Source organism: Cornus florida, unplaced genomic scaffold, assembly GCF_030987335.1.
Source record: "Cornus florida cultivar Cherokee Brave unplaced genomic scaffold, ASM3098733v1 CherokeeBrave_3.0.0_Hap2_Chr01, whole genome shotgun sequence".
Taxonomy (NCBI): Eukaryota; Viridiplantae; Streptophyta; class Magnoliopsida; order Cornales; family Cornaceae; genus Cornus; species Cornus florida.
The window spans coordinates 101,379,841-101,401,536 of record NW_026775571.1 but is presented as its reverse complement, the minus strand read 5'-3'; the positions used below and the strand labels follow the sequence as shown (position 1 = coordinate 101,401,536).

Below are 21,696 nucleotides of genomic sequence, written 5' to 3'. Positions count from 1 at the left end.
ACTAGGAGCTTACGGCAACTTGGGGCCACGCTTCCACTGTCATACTCAGCAACTTACCTAGCCTGGCTGGGGAGACGCCCTTCATGCGTCCTTGGGGATTAGTCGAGGTGAAGCCTCGGATACCCCGGGTTATCAAAAATAAAAAATAAAAAAATAAAACATTTATAATTTTCACTTCCCTTTGTTCTTTGCAAACATTCATAATTTTCACTTCGTCAGTTGGTATCAAAGCCTTGCTTAGCACCTATCTTGGTAACAATCATCATAGAGTGCAAGTCCCTTGGACAACTATACATACTCAAGAACGGCAATTTGATCAACTGTGTAGACATATTGCTGGTTTAAGGATTGTTGGCAATCAAGTTTGTGATTTAGTACAAGATCGTGGTAATGATGTGTCTCACAACCAACTATATATAAATTATGTTCCTATATATTCACATAAGCCTATAGATAAGGCAAAGTCTGGATTTAATCTTTGGGGCGTAATGTACTTGATTAAAAAAAAAAAAAAAAAATTCAAGTAACATGACAAATATAGTTTTATTTTGAAAGCAATTTGGTTTCATAAAATTACAACAATAAATGTAAATAAGAAGAGAAACAAAAAACAAGTTACATACATTTATACATATACATAACTGCAAAAAGAAGAATTTTAAGAAGCGAAAAAAACAAGAAAGAAAAATAAGAGATCGAACTTTAAAGAGAAAAAAAAAAATTAGGATTTTATTAACTAAAGGGAAATAGGAATATAACTTTTTAAAGATAGGAAATTATAAGAATTTGAAGAGAAAAAGAAAGAAACAAAAAGGAAATAAAATATAATTTTAGCAAATAAAAATTTTAAGGGGGCGTATTATAAAATTTCTCATACAATGAGAGGAATGTGACAAAAACAGTAGGAATCCAAACAATCTTGAATTTCAAGCAAAACTTGATTATATTGAGGATTTCTTGGACTAACTAAATAAAGTTAGCAATTTTTCTAGTAATTTGATATACTCAAAAATAAGAAAGTTCCACTAGTAGCATTAAGCTTAAAGGAAAGTAAACAAAAGAATAAGATAAAATAAAAGATGGTAGGGAAAACAACCGATACGATCATAGTGCAAGAAGAATAACAATGAAGAAGTTATATATTGATGACTAAATTCTTTTTTTTTTTTTTTTGATAACCTAGAACTCCCTGTAATGTTTGTGTTATGCATATACAAATATGTAATTGTGTGTGTGTGGAGTGAATTTAAAGGCAAAAGAAAAAGAGAAAAGAAAATAAAAATTGGTGGGGCCCATAATTGTTATAAGTGGTCATAAGACCACGTTTTTTTTTTTTTTTCTTGTTCTCTGCTTTATTCTCTCTCACAACCTCTCTGTTTCTCTGTATTTCTTTTTTTTTCTTTTCTTTTGCAAGCTTCCACTCTTGATTAATTCCTCAATTCTTGGTATTTTTAAGTGCCGGTTGCGGCAAATTAAAGCTCATTGTGAGGCCTACAAATTGATAAGAGCAATTTCTAGTGTGGTGCCTCCCAGAATTTTCGAATCTAGGGCTTTAGATTTAGGGATTTTCATAATTTTGGAGGTAGGGGTTCTAATTCACATGTTCTTGAGCCTTTTTGTGAATTACTCTACTTAATTGATGATTAGCATACTTAAATTGTAGAAATTTTTTTTTTTTTTTTTTGCTTTATTATATATATATTTATATATATATTGTGCTAAAGTTGTGACTATGTGTTGCTTGATATATATATAATAATGAAGCATGTAAATTGTTGATTAATTCAAGCTTATTATGCCTTTGGTGCTAAATTGGTGATTAGAAAGCATGAAAGATAATTTTAGAATTTTTTTTATGTTGTAAAGCATGTCTAAGTATTAAATTTTTATGCCTATTATGATTAATTTGCTAGAAATTGCTATATGGAAATGTGTTGATTTGTGAAATATGAAAATCTTATGTTGATTTGTGATTTGTAAAAATCCTTCATTTGACATGGCATTGGGAAACATGAAACATTCATGCATATCATTGGAAAGGAATGGGAAAAAATTGATTTGAAAGAAAGGAAATGGATTTTGGGAAAGAATTTTGAAAATGATTTTTGTAAAAAACCCGGCCGCCTAGGAGTTGCCTAGGGACCGCGGCGTTAATGAGGCCTAGAGGGGACTAAGGAGATCGCCCTAGTGTGGTTGAGTTACCTGGGCCCCGAATGACGTCATGGAATTGCCATGAGTCAGGGACAGTGGCCAATCCTCCTCTCATGCCGCCATGGAGTTGCCATGGGACGGGTTCACTAACAGTTTGAATGGAAATGGTTTTGGGAAAATGAGGAGTGACATTGCATGGCACGACATCTCAGTGCATAGCATATTTATTTGTGGTATTGGATTAATGATGTGGTATCGTAGTTATATTTTTACTCCCGGCATGGTATGATCCCAATATCCTTATTCCTATTCATTGTGTGGATTCACGGGGTTTTAAGAGGTGTGCCTTAAGCACTACCTACTGAGCAATTTTGTTCACCCTTATTATTTAACATTTTTTACGGTTCGGAAAAGAAGTGGCGGATGACAATCCCCCGCAAACTTGAAGAAGATTATGAGTTATATTTTGTTATCTTTTGTATCTTAGCCCATTTTTTGTATTGTCTCAAACTATGTAAAAGAGTATTTATTTTTGCAAATCATGGTCCTGTAACATAACTAAGATACTTGATTTATTTTTGTTGTAAACTGAGACCATGTAAATGCTTAAGTTGAAGGAGATGACGATGATGGGTTAATTAGGGAAGGTTGTTGATGTTGTGGTATTGGGGAATGCATTATATTTCTTTTGTATGGTGTGTTGGGGCAGGTTGAATAGGTCTTGAAAGACCGTTTTTTTTTTTTTTTTTTTTTTTTTTTTTTTTTTTTTTTTTTTTGTCATTTGAACAGGTTGTTGTAAGACCATTTTTAGCGGAGGTCATGCCAAAATTTTAAATTTTTTTTTATTATTATTATTTTCGGTATTCAGTTTAGGGTCGTTACAAATTTGGTATCAGAGCCTTGGTTCGAAAACCATTAAGACGACGGGTAGAGGCCTGCATAGGGGTTGCATGAGAAGTCATTTGCATAGTTTATGTGATTAATTGGTAAAGTGTTTTGCTATGTACAAAAGCATGCTTAACTGTTTACTTGTTTACATGCTTACGTGCTTATATACTTATATTAATGTGTTCATTGTCTAGTCTTGCATGCTAAGTGTTAGTATAGCATCCTTTTATGCTGAGTTATTCACGGTTAGACCTTAGTGTTATCGTTATTGAATCGTTTTATTTGTTTTTTAGCACGATGTCACGGTGTGAGGAAACCAGGGAAGTTGGCCCCAGACCGACTAGGGGTGATGTTGGCGAGAGCTCCAACTCCAATCCGGAGGAGATAAATGATGAGGACACACTTCTTAGGGACTTGATTCCCCCGAGAGTTGTCCCCACAAGGAGGAATAATGTTGAAGCACCAGTAGAAGTGGGTGAAGGTTCTGTGGCACTAGAGTTGAATCGTTTGTTGCAAAATGCCGTGAGGGCAACGATTGCTGCTCAGTCGCAGTCAGCACCATAACCTATAGTTGAAGTTGAGGAGACGCCAGCTCAGAAGCGTCTCAAGATCATTAAGGGGTTTTCTCAGCTGATGCCGGTTATGTTTGAGGGCGGTGTGGATCCAATGGTAGCAGACAACTACATGGATCAAGTTGAGACACTGTTGACCTCAATGGATGTGACAGAGGATCACTTAAAGATCATCCTAGCAACTTACAAGTTTGCTAAGGATGCCAAACTTTGGTGGAAGACGGTTACGAATCGGCATAAGGTGGAAGAGATGAGTTGGGACAAATTCAAGGAACTATTTTACGAGAAGTATTTTTCGCTTTCTAAAAGATGGGAGTTAAAAGACCAGTTTCTTGGCCTTATTCAAGGCAATATGTCAATGGCGGAGTATGAGAACAAGTTCACTTCACTTTCTCGCTTTGCTCCGGAAATGGTAAGAGATGAAGTTGACAAGACTCAGAAATTTGTTTCCGGTCTTAATGATAGAATGAGGGCGTTGATAATGGCACAGTTTATCAAAGTTTATTCTAAGGTAGTAGAGAGGGCCTTGATGCTTGAGGCTGATATTAAAGATAAGGATGCAAGAAGGGAGCAGCGGAACCAAAAGAGGAATGCAGGGTCATTTTCAGAGGGACCTTCAGGGAAGAGGAACAGTGGTGGTTCATCTCAGTTTCAGGGGCAGCAGTCAGCACGATCCGCTCCTACCACTCCTATGCCAGCAGGGTCTGCCAGGAGTGGTGTAATACCCCTAATTTTAAAAAGATAGTCTCGGTATTTATTTATTTGTTTTAATTGTATTTTTTAATTATTTAATTAATTATTTGACTAATTGCTTATGTGTTTAATTGAATTAGGTATTACTTGATTATTTGATTATATATCTATGTATTATTTGTATTTGTCTATGTGTTAATTGTTTAATTAGATTATGTGCTTAAATGGTATTTTGATTAATTGTAAATTAAATATTTTCTTTTCTTTTATTATTTTATTTTATTTTTCTTTTATGGTTATGGTTAGTAGTAATGGGCCAACCAATTGGGTCACATGGACTACTTGGATAGGAGGTTGGATGTGTATGAATTATTACTCATGGATAATGTATGTGTATACATAGATATATATTATATACATATATAAAAAGGAAAGTAATTTATTAATTATTTTTATGGTAACTTGGGTACTAATATTTAATCTGATGTATATATTTTATATTTAAATAATAAAAATATACATAGATTTGATACGTGTTATGTTTTAAGTTACATTATAATATTATGGTAACTTAAGTATTATTGGATAATCCATTAATAAATAATGGAATGTGTATAATTTATTTATTTAATAAACATATACATAAATTATATACGTAACATATTTTACTTACCTTTTTAATATATATATAAAAGAGAAAGTAATTTATTAATTACTTTTATGGTAATTTGGGTAGTAATATTTAATCTGATGTATATGTTTATTTAAATAATAAAAATATACATAGATTTGATACGTGTTATGTTTTAAGTTACTTTATAATATTATGGTAACTTAAATATTATTGGATAATCCATTAATAAATAATGGAATGTGTATAATTTATTTATTTAAATTTATTTATTTAATAAACATATACATAAATTATATACGTAACATATTTTGCTTACCTTTTTAATATTTTTATTTTCATTTTTTTTTTTAGTTGACTTGGATTGAGAAAAGGGTTAGGGTTATTTTATTTAACCTATAAATATATAGCTATAGGTTATAAAAGGGGGTTAGAAATATTCACGTGATATATACTGGAGAGATAGTGTTAGAGAGGGAATGAGGAAAAGGAAGGAATGAGGAGAAAAACCCTGTAGAGAGAATATCAAGGAAGAAGAAATTTAACTTTCGATCCGAAAGTTTAAGGCAAGTTCTTATTCTATCTCTTTCCCTTTGATTCGTGTTCCTATACATGCCTAGGAAATTTCAGAATTTATTAAACACATAAAATTAAATAATTATGCATGTTTAATTGGATTAGAACATAGGTTTTATGAAATTGGTTCATATCTGTTCTTGTGTTATGAATTGATGAATGCATGATTTTGATTTGATTTCCGGTGTGAATTTTTATATGTTTACATTATGTATTTTTCATATCTGTGGAATGATGGAACGTAGAAACATGCCTAGGATTCCTGAACATTAAATAGGAACTAGGTTTGGGTTTTAATAAATTTAAATAGACTCAATCATAATGATGCTTGCTATTTGAATGTTTTAAACAAACGAATGGATTTAATCTTTTAAAATATTTTAGCAATTGAGATTAAATGTGTAGGATAAATTGGATATAGAGAATCCTTATTTAACGGTATAATAAAATATCATCATGTATAAGATTCAGTTTGTGTAGGACATATGATATAGGAAGTTTAAAGAAATAATAAGTCATTCCTATTATGTGATAACTTGATATCATATTTATCATAGTTATTTATGGAATGTTTGATGTATTTCTTTAATTGTTACATCAATTGTTGGATTGTGTGGTTTAATGCACCGGTATGGGACGGTGGCATTTTAGGGATGGATTAACTTATCAGTTAAGTCCTACCTATTTTATATAAGGGAATGGATTAACTAAAATGTTAAGTCCTACTTATATTTAAGTCAGGTCAGTTGAACAAGTTGAATGACTTATGGAGGATTAATTTATTATATAAGGGAATGGATTAACTAAAATGTTAAGTCCTACTTATATTCAAGTCAGGTCAGCTGAACAAGTTGAATGACTGGAGGATTAATTTATACTGGATAGGATGGTTACTAGATTTTATATATATAAGTATGGTGCCATGATATGAGCTTGAGTCTCAGGATCAATGGTTAGGGCGCGTATATCGCCAAAGATGTGTAGCTAGATATAGTGTAGTTGTGTACCCTGGTAGGTCTAGGTATTCATGCCCACTATATGTGCGTTTTGCATGTTGCCTACTATTCAGGTTGAGACAACCCTATAGTCTAGTGAGGTTCCTTTAGTGTGTGTATATATATATATATATATATATATATATATATATATACGGACTACTAGTTACTGTTGGATTGACTAGAATGTATACGTGTATCGGATTTCTGCTTGGACTGTAGTAGAGTAGAACTTGTTTGTGGGCCTGACCCACCATTATTTTTCAAGTGTTCGTCAGGAGTAGAGGTTGTTCGTGCTGAGCGGGGATCAGTCTACTTCATTCTTCTGATGCTACATAGGAGTTCGTTTATGATTCAGTTTCCTGATTTAGACAGTTATTGCCGTCATTTGTTTAGTTTGGATTTTCTAGGGGTCCACACAGTATGGATTTCCGAGTTGTATTTTGGAGGATCAGTTGTATCAGAAGAGTTTATTAATTAATGGAAATATATTCTGAGGTTTATTATTAAATTATCATTTTAGTTTCTTGTCAGCATTTTATTTATTCTTCTTTATTCTTTTGTACTCTGTGTTCGTTTATTATCAATTTGTTTTGATATCCTTAGGTATTCGGGTGTGGGCCTGGCCAACCCGCATTCGGAAATTCGGGGGTATCACAAGTGGTGTTATTTGTTATCGTTGTAATCAGCCGGGTCACTACAAGTTAAAGTGTCCACAGACATCGGTTAATTCTGGGGCTTGTTTTGGTTGTGGCCAATAAGGCCATAAGGTTAAGAATTGTCCTAATCAGGGAGCAGGCACCGGTAGTGGCAGAGGGTCACAGCAGAGGCCGTCACAGTCGGCTACGGTTCAGTCAAGTTTCAGACCACCACCATCACAGCCTGCCATGTCCACTCAGGGTTCACGACCAGTTAGGAGGGATACTCCTACTATATCAGTGCAGCAGTCAGGTGTTCAGGTTGGCAGTTCTCAAGCATAGGCATCACAGGGATGTGTCTTTGCACTTGCACCGACTGATGCATCTCCTGGATCTTCAGTTCTCTGAGGTATATTTCTAATGTTTGGTTCTTGGGCCCGTGTTTTGTTTGACTCTGGTGCATCTTATTCCTTTATATCATCATCATTTGCACTTGTATCGGGGTTAGAGGTCAGTTTCATGGATCGGGCATTGTGTGTTGATACACCAATTGAGGTTTCAGTGTCTTTGAGTCGAGTTGTGCGGGATTGTTCCATTGTGATAGCCGGACAGACTTTTGTGTTTGATCTTATCCTCTTGGAGATGATTAGCTTTGATATCATTCTCGGGATAGATTGGTTAGCTTCTTTTTGTGCCATGATCGACTGTTTTAGAGGTAGAGTCACAGTTTGCACTCCCGAGGAAGACTGTTTCTTTTTCGTGGGAGATCGGAGTGATTCCCACATTTTATTGTTTTATGGAGTTCGTGGACAAAGTCGTGGTGATTACTTCTTGGCTAGCCTTATAGCCGAAGAAGATGATGTTGTGAAAGAGGATTACCCTGCAGTTGTTAGTGATTTTCTAGATGTGTTTCCGGAGAATTTGACAGAGTTGCCTCCACACCGAGAAGTGGAGTTCTTTATTGATTTGATGCCAGGTACCGTGCCGATTTCTATGGCACCGTATCGTATGGCACCAGTTGAATTGGAAGAATTAAAAAGGCAGCTTGATGATTTGAGGATGAAAGGTTTCATCCGACCGAGTGTGTCGCCGTGGGGCGCATCGGTCTTATTCGCTAAGAAAAAATATGGTTCCTTGAGGTTGTGCATTAATTACCGGAAGTTGAATCATGCCACCATCAAGAACAAGTATCCCTTGCCAATGATAGATGATTTGTTTGATCAGTTGAGAAGAGCCAGTTGTTTTTCGAAGATTGACTTGAGGTCAGGCTACTATCAGTTACGGGTCAAGGATGAGGATATCCTAAAGACAGCATTCTGTACACGGCATGGACACTATGAGTTCCTTGTTATGCCTTTTGGCTTGACTAATGCGCCAGCGGCATTCATGGACTTGATGAATCGTGTCTTTCACGATTACTTGGGCCAGTTTGTGATAGTTTTCGTGGATGACATTCTCATGTATTCACGATCTCGGGAGAAGCACGAGGTCCATTTGAGTATTGTTTTACAGATTTTGCAGGAGCACCGATTGTATGCCAAATATGATAAATGTGGGTTTTGGCTACAGTAGGTGAAATTTTTGGGGCATGTTGTTTCAGAAGGTGAAGCGTCAGTAGATCCATCAAAGGTTGAAGCAGTTTTGAATTGGGAGCAACCCAAGAATGTTTTTGAGATTCGGAGTTTCCTTGGCCTAGCGGGTTATTATCGGAGATTTGTGAATGATTTCTCCCATTTGGCAGCTCCTATGACCCGTTTGACCCAGAAATGGATCAAGTTTACATGGAATGAAGCCCGTGAGTCATCCTTTCAAGAGTTGAAGACAAATTTGACTACAGCTCCAGTGTTGGTGATACCTGAGCGTGGCTTGGGTTATGTGATTTATTGTGACGCTTCACGTGATGGTTTGGGATGAGTGTTGATGCAGGATGGTAGAGTAGTGGCTTATGAGTCTCGACAGTTGAAGACTCACGAGCTTAACTACCCTACTCATGATTTGGAGTTAGCGGCAGTCGTATTTGCTTTGAAGTGTTTGAGACATTACTTGTTTGGTGAGAGATTCGAGGTGTACTCGGATCATAAAAGTCTCAAGTACTTTTTCTCCCAAAAGGACTTGAACAACAGACAGAGGCGACGGGTTAAATTCTTGGAAGACTACAATTTTGACTTACAGTATCATCCGGGCAAGGCAAATTTGGTAGCAGATGCCTTAAGCCGGAAATCTCATAAACCTTTGGCTAGTTTGGCCATCCGAAAATGGAAGATGCTTGAAGATCTGGCAGAAATGGGATTGTATTGTTTTGATGACGATGTTAATAGTGAGCCAGCATTCTTGTTTAGTCTTATGGCTCAGCCTACTCTTGTTGTACGAGTGATTGAGTCACAGAGACAGGACCCGGATTTAGATGTCATTCACGCTTTGATCTCTAGTAGTGAGACAATGAAAGATTAGGCCTTGCATACAGATGGAGGTCTATGGTTCAGGGGTTTATTAGTGGTTCCCACGGTTTGTCGTGACGAAGTCTTACGGGAGTTTCACACTTCCCGCTTTGCAGTTCATCCAGGTGGTACTAAGATGTATCACAATTTAAGAAGTCAGTATTGGTAGAACAGGATAAAGAAAGATGTTGCTCAATTTGTGACTAAGTGCCTTACCTGTCAGCAGGTGAAGGCCGAGCATCAGAGACCGGCTAGTTTGTTGCAATTATTACCTGTACCACAGTGGAAATGGGAACATATTGCTATGGATTTTGTAATAAGTCTTTCAAGGTCACGGAGGGGCAATGAAGCCATATGGGTCATCATTGATGGGTTGACCAAGACGGCTCACTTTTTGCCTATTAAGGCAACAGATGATGCAGAGAAGCTTGGTGTACTTTATGTGAAGGAGATTATAAGGTTGCATGGAGTTCCAGTAACCATTGTCTCAGATAGGGATGCCAAGTTCACTTCGAAGTTCTGGGAAGAACTTCAAGCAGCGTTTGGTTCAGTGTTACACATGAGTACGGCATTCCATCCACAGACGGACGGCCAGTCGAAGCGTACTATCCAGATCTTTGAGGATATGCTTCGGGCATGTGTGCTTGATTTGGGAGGTAGTTGGGAGGATCACCTTCCACTTATTGAGTTTGCCTACAAAACAGTTATCATGCGAGCATTCAGATGGCTCCATTTGAGGCGTTGTATGGTAGACCATGTAGGTCTTCTGTTTGTTGGACTGAGGTGGGCGAGACAGCCGCCTTAGGACCCGACATTGTACTTGAGACTACTAAGAAAATTAAATTGATCAAACAGAGGCTTCTTACAGCTCAGAGTCGACCAAAGAGCTATGCGGATAAGCGGAGACGACCGTTATCCTTTGAGGTGGGAGACCACGTTTTTTTACGAGTTTCTCCACTGAAGGGATTGATGAGATTCGGGAAGAGTGGCAAGTTGTCGCCACAATTCATTGGACCGTTTGAGATTTTGGACCGGGTAGGAGAGGTTGCCTACAGACTTGCTTTGCCACCACAGTTGGATAGGGTCCACAATGTTTTTCATGTATCGATGCTACGGAAGTACGAGCCAGATCCATCTCACATTTTGAGTTAGGTTGATGTGGACATTGATGAGGATGTTTCCTACGAGGAGGGACCAATTCAAATCCTTGACACACAACAGAAGGTGTTGAGGAACAAGACGATACCCATGGTGAAAGTTCTTTGGAGACACCACGGAGTCGAGGAGGCTACTTGGGAGCTCGAACAGGAGGTTCGCTCCAAGTACCCAGCGTTGTCTTCTTCCTTATGTATGTCTTGATTTCGGGGACGAAATCTTTTAAAGTTGGGGAGAATGTAATGTCTGTGTTATGCATATACATATATGTAATTGTGTGTGTGGAGTGAATTTAAAGGCAAAAGAAAAGGAGAAAATAAAATAAAAATTGGTGGGGCCCACAATTGTTTTAAGTGGTCATAAGACCACGTTTTTTCTTTTTTTTCTTATTCTCTGCTTTCTTCTCTCTCGCAGCCTTTCTGTTTCTCTGTATTTCTTTTTTGTTCTTTTTCTTTTGCAAGCTTCCACTCTTGATTAATTCCTCAATTCTTGGTATTTTTAAGTGCCGTTTGCCGCAAATTAAAGCTCACGGCGAGGCCTACAAATTGATAGGAGCAATTTCTAGTTTGGTGCCTCTTAGAATTTTTGAATCTAGGGCTTTGGATTTGGGGATTTTCATAATTTTGGAGGTAGGGGTTTTAATTCACATGTTCTTGAGCCTTTTTGTGAATTACTTTACTTAATTGATGATTAACATACTTAAATTGTAGAATTTTTTTTTTTTTTTTGCTTTATTATATATATATATATATATATATATATATATATATATATATATATATTGTGTTAAAGTTGTGACTATGTGTTGCTTGATATATATATGATAATAAAGCATGTAAATTGTTGATTAATTCAAGCTTATTGTGCCTTTGGTGCTAGATTGGTGATTAGAAAGCATGAAAGATAATTTTAGAATTTCTTTTTATATTGTAAAGCATGTCTAAGTATTAAATTTTCATGCCTATTATGATTAATTTGCTAGAAATTGCTATATGGAAGTGTGTTGATTTGTGAAATATGAAAATCTTATGTTGATTTGTGATTTGTACAAATCTTTCATTTGACATGGCATTGGGAAACATGAAACATTCATGCATATCATCGGGAAGAAATGGGAAAAAATTGATTTGAAAGAAAGGAAATGGATTTTGGGAAAGAATTTTGAAAATGATTTTTATGAAAACCCGGCCGCCTAGGAGTTGCCTAGGGACCGCGGCATTAGTGAGGTCTAGAGGGGATTAGGGAGACCGCCCTAGTGTGGTTGAGTTACCTGGGCCCCAAACGACGCCATGGAGTTGCCATGGGTCAGGGACAGTGGCCAATCCTCCTCTCGTGCCGCCATAGAGTTGCCATGGGATGGGTTCACTAACAGTTTGAAAATGATAATGGAAATGGTTTTGGAAAAATGGGGAGTGACATTGCATGGCACGGCATCTCAGTGCATGGCATATTTATTTGTGGTATTGGATTAATGATGTGGTATCGTAATTATACTTTTACTCTAGGCATGGTATGATCCCAATTTCCTTATTCCTATTCATTGTGTGGATTCAAGGGGTCTCAAGAGGTGTGTCTTAGGCACTACCTACTGAGCAATTTTGTTCACCCCTATTATTTAACATTTTTCAGGGTTCAGAAAAGAAGTGGCAGATGACAATCCCCCGTAAGCTTGAAGAAGATTAGGAGTTATATTTTGTTATCTTTTGTATCTTAACCCATTTTTTGTATTGTCTCAAACTATGTAAAAGAGTACTTATTTTTGCAAATCATTGCCCTGTAACATAACTAAGATAATTGATTTATTTTTGTTGTAAACTGAGACCATGTAAATGCTTAAGCTAAAGAAGATGACGATGATGGGTTAATTAGGGAAGGTTGTTGATGTTGTGGTATTGAGGAATGTATTATATTTCTTTTGTATGGTGTGTTGGGGCAGGTTGGATAGGTCTTGAAAGGCCGTTGTTTTTTTTTTTTTTTTTTTTTTTTCATTTGAACAGGTTGTTGTAAGATCATTTTTAGCAGAGGTCATGCCAAAATTTAAAATTTTTTTTTTTTTTATTATTTTCGGTATTCAGTTTAGGGTCGTTACACTTCTCAAGACAAGACCCTTCGAACCCTACCCTAAGGCACCAAACTGGGGATACTGTAGCCCAGCCTCATAACCACAATACCGGATGAGTCGAAGTTCTAGCAGGGGGTAAGGCTCGAACCCGGGCGGGTGATTACCCAAGGCCAACACCTTACCATCACTGCTAGCCCCCGGGGGGCTTGATGACTAAATTCTTGCTACCATATTATGAGCAAAAGTTGTATTGCCAGCATCAAAAATGCAGGAAAGAGGATCCATCTGTCAATTATTCCACAAAAGAGAATGCTGAGAATTTTGTACAAGTAATTAGTGATTCTCATTGTATAGATTATTGAACAAAATTTTATTGTTTTACTATGGTTAGAAGATGAGTCGACAAAACTAGACGTTGGACATTACGAAGAAAAGGATGAGAGTCGTTTAGTGATCCAGCTTGGGCTGGTAGACACCAATTACCCAAACAATAATAACATGAACCCAAATTTAAAGAAAAATGTTAGTGAGTAGTGACTGCTTCTGCAATTTCAGATGATACTGATGAATCTTACTGTCGTATAAGTGCTGAGCATGGTGCTCCGTTGTTTAAAATCTTTCTTACAATTAATAAGAAAAGGTTAGGCATGCTGCAACGCTACAAAGTAAGATCAAAATTTTTGTTTATACTCGTATATGATGAGCCAATTTATTTGAAGTAAAGTTCGTTCATTTACCTAGAAAGCACGCTCTTGTAGTCATTAATTGAACTTTGTCAACGGTAGATTTTGGATTAATATGACACTGACACCTCTATTCAGTCAAATTAGGAGCATTTAGAGAGACATAAGCTTATATTTCTTGCCACATTTTCACACCAGAAACATCACAGAGATCTCAAGACACAGTATTTGCACGGATCATTTAATAAAACCCAAAAATTATGTCTTGGAAACTACATAGTTCATTTCAGTTGCCATTGAAGAAGATATCATGGACTCTTAGACTGCTACATAAAACACCATGGATAAGGTGATAGTTGTTCCCCTAATCCGATACACCATAGATATCTGTATAGCCAACGGAATGAAAGTGTAAAAATATGGTCAACCCAAGTAAGGTATTATTCAATAATATGCTTGAATAAAACTGGCCAACAAAATGTAGAATTGCATTGCTTCATAGCTACTTATAATCAGAATTTTCAGCCGTCACACCAACAGCACACATGACGTGTTCAATGGAGGAATGGTGTATGGTCCGAATAATAAACCTTGGGAAATCCATTTATACGCGGCTTCAGTGAAGTGCAAACCGTCCCAGCTAGCATACAGAGAAGGGTTGTCGCAACTAGTTGATTCTGGAGAGCCACATTCCGCGGTTGAGTTGACATTGTATGGGCCTCCCCCTCCACAGCATGCAGTCAGAGCTCCTTCTGTAAATCCTGCAATAATTGGTCATAAATAATAGTTTCATATTTGATGCGATTACAATTTTTTATGAGTATGAAATGTCCAGGCATGCGTAAGCATACTGTAAAAGACTGGTGCTTGGAATTATATAACTTAACTACTATAAAACTTGAGTCTGAATGGTATTTCAAGCTGATTAAAAAAGATGAAGTATATAAAGCTGATTAAAAAAGATGAAGTATTTAAAGAAATTGAGTTTGGAAATCAAGCTCCAGCTTAGCTTGTTTAGGCAGATGAAGAATCTCTAGAAAATACAAAAATACAGTGACCTTGAGCTATATTTTGTGGTATGCCAAGATTGCCTTACTTGAAAGTCACAAAATAGTAGTGCAAGTGACAGAAAATGATGTGCATAAAGTTAAAAGGGTGGAAGTACCAAATTTGCTGGGAGAAAGATAGAAGCGCATTGCATCATTGTAATAATCTGCATAGATAATGGTGGTATGAGGATGAAGTTCTCGAATCTGATTTAGTTCTATCTGAAGTAATTCATTGTGGTACTCAGCAAACTTGTTCAACCAGATGAGGCAGCCAGTTAGGGGGTCATATTCTTCCTCCTTTGAGTTGTTGTAATATGCTAGATTAACTGGTAAGCATCCAATTGGTATGATCCCAGGGACCATGAGTGTCACCGCTCCAAGCTTGATTAACTCCTGCATGTAAAAATCATTTTCAAAAGATGCGTCTGTGCGTGTGTATATACAAGTAACAATTGCAATTTACAACGCAACCAAGCACCCTGAAACACTGGAGTCCCTGGACATGAATTGTCCACACTCATAAGATGATTCAAGAAGGGACTAGATTCAGGAGGAGTACTATTGGCTACCAAAGTTCAGTTTGGAAAATTATAGGAGAAGCAAAAAACTACCAGGCCCACATCCTTGGCAACAAACATTCCAGAAGCCTTTTTGCAAAAAAAAAAAAAAAAAAAAAAACTCCCCAATAAAAGGCAATATATATAACAGGAAAAAAAGGGCAAAGCCCATACAAAGGCTACAGGAAAAAAAAAAAAAAAAAAAAACAGAGCACAACAACAGCAACAAAGACCAAAAGCACAACCAAGGCAATCAATCAAAAATAGAAACATAAAGAATGACATTAGCTTCTTACATTGATAGCTGAAGCAATGACATTTACAATTAGAGGTACAAATGATTGAACCTCTTCAAAGCTTAGTCCTGCCATAAATGCATTATCATAATCATTGCCTCCAATCGTTCCCAATAGAACGAGAGAACTCTGAAGGAGTTTATTGCAATCTGCATAGATATTACATCAGCACATTACTTGGCGAAGATAACAGATAATTATTTATTGAACACATAAACCAAAATAGATTACAGTGGTATATATGGCATCAACTTATTGGTCTGAAAAGTAGAGAAACATGTAACTTGAGAAGCACAACCTAAAATGAAATCAGGGCAACAGAAAGAAAGTTAATTGCTACTATTTTTTTCAGCTATTATTAAATTTAGACACAAAGTGTTTTAATTGCTGTAAGCTTCCTACCAAAGGGAGGTAAATGGTTTGCCAATTTGTCCAACTAACATGTAACAAGACTCACTGATAGCATCCTAAGCTAACTCTGAGATCGGAGTTTTTCCAGATTTTGGACAGCGAAGTTGCATTCCTTCAATAGCCTATAGTTGAAGTGTAACCTTTTGAAGACATACCAATTTTGTATAGAGCATTGGTAAATATAATAATTCAGAGATGTTATACAACTATAACTTCAATCCTCACCAACCCATATTGCATTAAGATCGAATTGAAGTTCTTAGTCAGCTAACTAATTAATTAACTTGCTATATCATGACTAGTTTAATTATTTTCCTGTGAACTTCACCTGGAATTTGAAATGGAGGGCGAATTAGCAGTGTCACCACATTTTTGCAAATACAAATAATTTCACAATACCTATATACTGACTCCTGATATAATTTGACTATTATTACTAGGTTGTGCATTAATAACTGAAATCACATATTCTGATGTATTAATTTGCAAATTTTTTTCTCTTTTGGTACATATATCCATAAGAAAGTCTATAAATGAGTGTTGTTCACACTAAACTCCCAATGGCCGAGGAGTTCAAAACTTACTACCTGAAGATGTGTTGGTGCAGAGAGATGGCAACATTTCTTTGAACCAACCCAACTGAACTTCCAGCGAAAAGTTTCCACAAGGATCATCAAGTCCTATTTCTTTGTAGAACGCAGCATCGAGCGCCGAAGCACCCACTACCGCAAAATTCACACCCTCTTCAAAATTCTCTTCCGATCTGGTGATCACATTTTTCTCTCCGTCACCCAAATAAGGTGGTACCAATTGAAGTCCAAGATACTGAGCTGCAATGCGAACCCCATTAATTCATCAAATGACATATAGTTTAAATTTGTATGTATATAAATATATGTACCGATGAAGTCAATGATGAGACGACCATCGGAGCAACGGCCTGTGGGACGATGGAAGTAGGTTTCTCCATAGGGCGGAAATGCAAAGTTGGGGGGAGTGGAATGGGAGTATTGAGTGTAGTGAAGATAGTTTCCGGTGTCGGCGAGCGAGTCGCCGAAGCTGATGATGGATGTGTAGCATCCAATGGTGTGTTGGGTCGGAATTGTTAAAATGATGGGGAGAATTTGAAGGAATGTAATGTGTTTGAATGAAAAGTGAGATGCTGAAAAAGCCATGGAAATGTCAACAGAGCAGAGCGTCTCAAAAACATAATCAGAACCGTGCGAGTGCTCCATCATTATCAATTATTATTTCTGGTGCATTCGCTTGTCCACCAGTCTTCTCAAATCCCACCAAACAGTCTTCTCAATCTCAATCTCAACCAATGCGTAATTGCAAAATCACCGACAAAGACCACGTCAAGAACACCAGCTGCTATCCGCGCCTCTCGTATTCTTCAAAGCGATGAAAGAGCAAACCAAGAAAGATGCAGAGCATAAATACCTGATTTGGATCGTTACTCGCAATTGGGGGCATAAATACCTGCTCCGGAGCAAGTTGTCGCCGATTGAGGCATCGATCAGGGTGGTGACTTTGCGAAATCGGCGGCGCTAACGAAGTGGCGGAGGACGCTACGGCGCTTGAACTTCAGGACTGGGGTTAGGGCACGGTCAAGGTTCTTTGAGACGTCAGCCACGATGCGGCGGAGCGTAGCGTTTCCCGATTCGGCTGCATATCCTGGTAGAGTGGTCTGCCGGAGATCCTCATGTCAAGCTGGGTTCCGCCGGGGACGGCTTAAATCCGGAGTAATTTAGTTTTACAAAGTGTTCAAAGGCATAAGAATCAAAAGAAACAATTATAGCCAAAGTATTTGCAGATATTATTTCACAAAACCCAAAAATTATGGCATAGAAATTACATGGTTCAATTCAGTTCGACTCTTAGACTGCAACATAAAACACCATGGAGAAGGTAATAGTTAATTCTCCCAGTCAGATACACCTTAACGAGATGATCAAGATATCTGTAAAACCAATGGAAAGAAAGTGGAAATATGACCAACTCAAGCAAAATATTATTCAATAATATGCTTGAATAAAACCGATCAGCAAACTTAAAATTGCATTGCTTCATAGCTAGTGATAGTTAGAATATTCAGCAGTCACAGCAACGGAAACACAGGATGTGTTCAATGGAGGAATGGTGTATGGTCCGAATAATAAACCTTGCGAAATCCATTTATATGCTGCTTCTGTTAAGTGCCAACCGTCCCAGTTAGCATACAGAGAAGGATTGTCGCAACTAGTTGATGGTGGATAGCCACATGGCTCAGATGAGTTGTAATTGTATGGGCCTCCACTTCCACAGCATGCAGCTAGAGCTCCTTTTGTAAATCCTGCAATAATAGGTCATAAACAATATTAGTTGACAAATAGAACAGATAAAAACATTTTAGGAAATTAAGTTCAGAAATCAAGCTTCAGCTTAGCTTGTTTAGGAAGATGAGGAATCTCGAGAAACTGCCAAAATACGGTGAAAGTACCATATTTTGTGGCATCCCCAAGATTACCTTATTCAAAAGTAACAACATAGCGTTTCAAGTGGCAGTAAAATGATGTGTATAAGAAGCCTATAAGATTAAAAAAGTGGAAGTACCAAATTTGCTGGGAGAATGATAGAAGCGCATTGCTGCATTGTAATAATCTGCATATATAATGGTGGTATGAGGATGTAGTTCCCGAATCCGATTTAGTTCTATCTGAAGTAATTCATTGTGGTACTCAGCAAACTTATTCAACCAGATGAGGCAGCCAGTTTTGGGGTCATATTCTTCCTCCTTTGAATTCCTGAAATACGTTAGACTGCCCACTGAGCATCCACTTGGTATGTTCCCAGGGACCATGAGTGTCACCGCTCCAAGCTTGATCAACTCCTGCATGTAAAAATCATTTTCAGAAGATGTGTGTGAGTGTGTGTGTATACAAGGAACAAGTACAATTTACAATAAAACCACATTCTTGGTAGCCAACATTACATAAGCCTTTTTCGCAATTTTTACCAACATTGATATTAAGGTCTTACATTGATGGTTGAAGCAATAGCATCGACAACTAGAGGTACAAATGATTGAACCTCTTCTATGCTTTTTCCTGCCGTAAACGCATGGTTATAATCATTGCCTCCAATCTCTCCCAATAGAACCAGAGAACTCTGAAAGAGTTTATTGCAGTCTGCATATTGCATTAATGCATTGGCAAAGATGACAGATATATATTAAACATGGAAGCCAAATAGATAATAGTGGTATATACTATATATGGTATCAAATTATTGGTAGTAAAAAAAACATAAAAAGAAATCGGGGCCATAAAAAGAAAGTTAATTGCTAATATTTTATAAGCTATTAGTGAATTTATTATACACAGAAAGTATGATCTCGAATGCCACATTGAACATTCTCTAAAGCTAGTGTTTTAATTAGTATCCTTCCTAGGGAAAGGCAAATGTTTTGCCCTGAATCTGTCCAATAACAAATCTATAAAGTAGGGTATTTTGAATCTACACAACGAAGAATAATTTCAGAAAAATCTGATATTTGTATGGATAATTGAATGAATAAAAGTTAAATCTGCCCTTTGCAGTACACATATTTATAATAAAAGAAAACCTAACACTAAAACGAAACTAAAAACATAAAGAAACCTAATATCAAAAGAAAAATAATTACTAGAAACTAACTAAAATTAAACTTCCTATAAAAAAATATATATATAAAAATAAAATAAATAAGAAATATAAATAATAAGAAATTACTAATTAGGTAAAATTGTCCTACATCAATATTAATTCAACTATAAATTCAATCCTCAGCTACTCATATTGCATTACAAGTTCTTACTCATCTAACTAACCTGCTATCTAACTAAAAAGGCTAGCCCAATGAATGAGGTCCCCCTGTTATGAGATCCGAGAAAGGTCAGATATATGCAGCCTTATCTCCACGAGAAGCTATTTTTGGTTATGAACTAGTGACCTTTAATTTATAATACAATAACCTTGCCATTGGGCTAAGCTCCACCCTCAAATTGTTATCCATCTGATTTTAACAATTTTCATTGTCACTTATATTTTTGTGAGTACAATTTCATAATATCCAGCTCCTCAAATAGGTGTGTCCGTACTTGAGTCCGAAAAAATAAAAAAATAAAACTCCAAACGGCCCAGGAATTATTTATGGTGTGGAGAACAAACTTTCCGAATGGCCCAGAATATTTGGGCATAAGAGGGAAAAGTATCACAATTAATCACATTATCATTTAAATTATCAGTTGAGTCCACATAGTAAGTGCCTCAAAAGTATTCTGCACATTCTCGTCATATGAGGGAGCTCGAGTCACTTGAGATAATTTTATGATAATTGTTTGGTACATGTAAAACGGAAGACTGCATGTGTATAATGGTGAATTGTGAAATATTCTAAATAAAAAAAATTCCCCAAAAGCATCACAGACCAAAAAAAAAAAAATTTAGGGTAATTTACACCGACACTCCTCCTAAATTTGGGTAGCCAATTTTTTAAAAATTCTATTAATAACTCCTAAATATTAATTAATTTGTAGATTTTGTCTCTAAAATTAATTAAAATTTTCATTGGCCCCCCAATCTTTTTCAAAACACATATATTGACCCAAAATAAAGAGTTTGAAAATAAATTTAATTTGTATCTCCTTAAAATTTAAATATTTTTCAACTTGCACTCTTTTAACTATACTTTTAAAAGTTCAAATATTATGAAATAAAAATTTAAGCTCATTATTATTATTGTCATTTTTTGTTGGTAAATAATTATTATAGTCGTTATCTCAAAACGTTATTATTTTATTTATATATAAATGTGTGCAAAATGTAAAATGAATTAGCCAAAATTTATGATAAAAAACATAAGTAATCAACCTCCCAGGCTCCCAGTTGTTGAACAATCATAAAGAAAAGAGAGGAAAATGGTTGAGCATGCAAAATTTAACGTGCAAAATGTAAAATGACTAGATTGCCCCTCCTTTACCAAATTATTGAGCACTCGGATCGTGTCTCGGTTAATTTTGGGTCAGCAAAACTTACTTCAAGGTGTGTCGGTGCAGAGAGATGGCAACATTTGTTTGAACCAATCCAACTGAACTCCCAGTGAAAAGTTTGAAGAAGGATCATGGATTCCTCTTTCTTGGTAAAACGCATCATCTAGAGCCGAGGCACCTACTACCGCAAAATTCACGCCCTCTTCAAAATTCTGTGTCACATTATTCTCTCCATCACCCAAATATGGTGGGACGAATTGAAGTCCAAGATACTGAGCTGCAAATTACCCAATTCGTCAAAAACGCATGTAGTGCCTAAAAATATATCTCTATGTATATAAATATATGTACATATGTAAGTAAATGTGTACCGATGAAGTCAATGATGAGACGACCATCGGAGCAACGGCCATTGGGACGATGGAAATAGCTTTGACCATAGGGTGGAAAGGCAAAGTGTGGCAGAGGTTTATGCGAGTTAGAGTAGTGAAACAAGTTTCCGGTATCGGTGAGCGAGTCGCCAAAGCTGATGATGGATGTGTAGCATCCGATGGTGTATTGGGTCGGAATTGTTAAGATGGTGAGGAGAATGTGAAGGAATGTGTGTGTGAACGAAAAATGAGATGAAGAAAAAGCCATGGACAAGTTCACAGAGCAGAAAGTCTCAAACACAATCGGAAAAGTGAGCATTTGGATCATATATATCAATAATGATTAAGGGACCGACATTCCCGACCAACTGGCCGGCAAGTGATCTGGGACCCAAGTGTTGGACGATAGAGATAGCCATCACCATTTCGAGAATTGCTCAAAGATTTATTGATGGAGAATCCAAAGTTGATCACATCCGACTTTTTATGTGAGTGGATGTGTTCGAGTTATTTTCCAC

At 36.6% G+C, this 21,696-nt stretch overlaps 1 protein-coding gene and 1 pseudogene across 2 annotated transcripts; both read right to left on the bottom strand.

Annotated features, from left to right (window-relative positions):
• Nucleotides 1–13,709: 13,709 nt before the first annotated feature.
• On the bottom strand, nt 13,710–17,721 carry LOC132309700 (GDSL esterase/lipase At1g28570-like). Of its 2 annotated transcripts, XM_059807989.1 has the most exons (6): nt 17,654–17,721; nt 16,697–17,528; nt 16,380–16,625; nt 15,385–15,533; nt 14,648–14,924; nt 13,710–14,243 (listed from the first exon to the last, which is right to left on the bottom strand). In XM_059807989.1, exons 2-6 carry the CDS (start codon nt 17,031–17,033, stop codon nt 14,011–14,013), a joined length of 1,242 nt encoding a protein of 413 aa, XP_059663972.1. In that variant the 5' UTR covers nt 17,034–17,528; nt 17,654–17,721; the 3' UTR covers nt 13,710–14,010. The 2 variants fall into 2 exon arrangements, with proteins under 2 accessions (XP_059663972.1, XP_059663977.1); XM_059807994.1 differs by lacking the exon at nt 17,654–17,721 and having other exon boundaries at nt 16,383–16,625; nt 16,697–17,460.
• Nucleotides 17,591–21,623, bottom strand: LOC132309691 (GDSL esterase/lipase At1g28580-like; annotated as a pseudogene).
• Nucleotides 21,624–21,696: the final 73 nt, after the last annotated feature.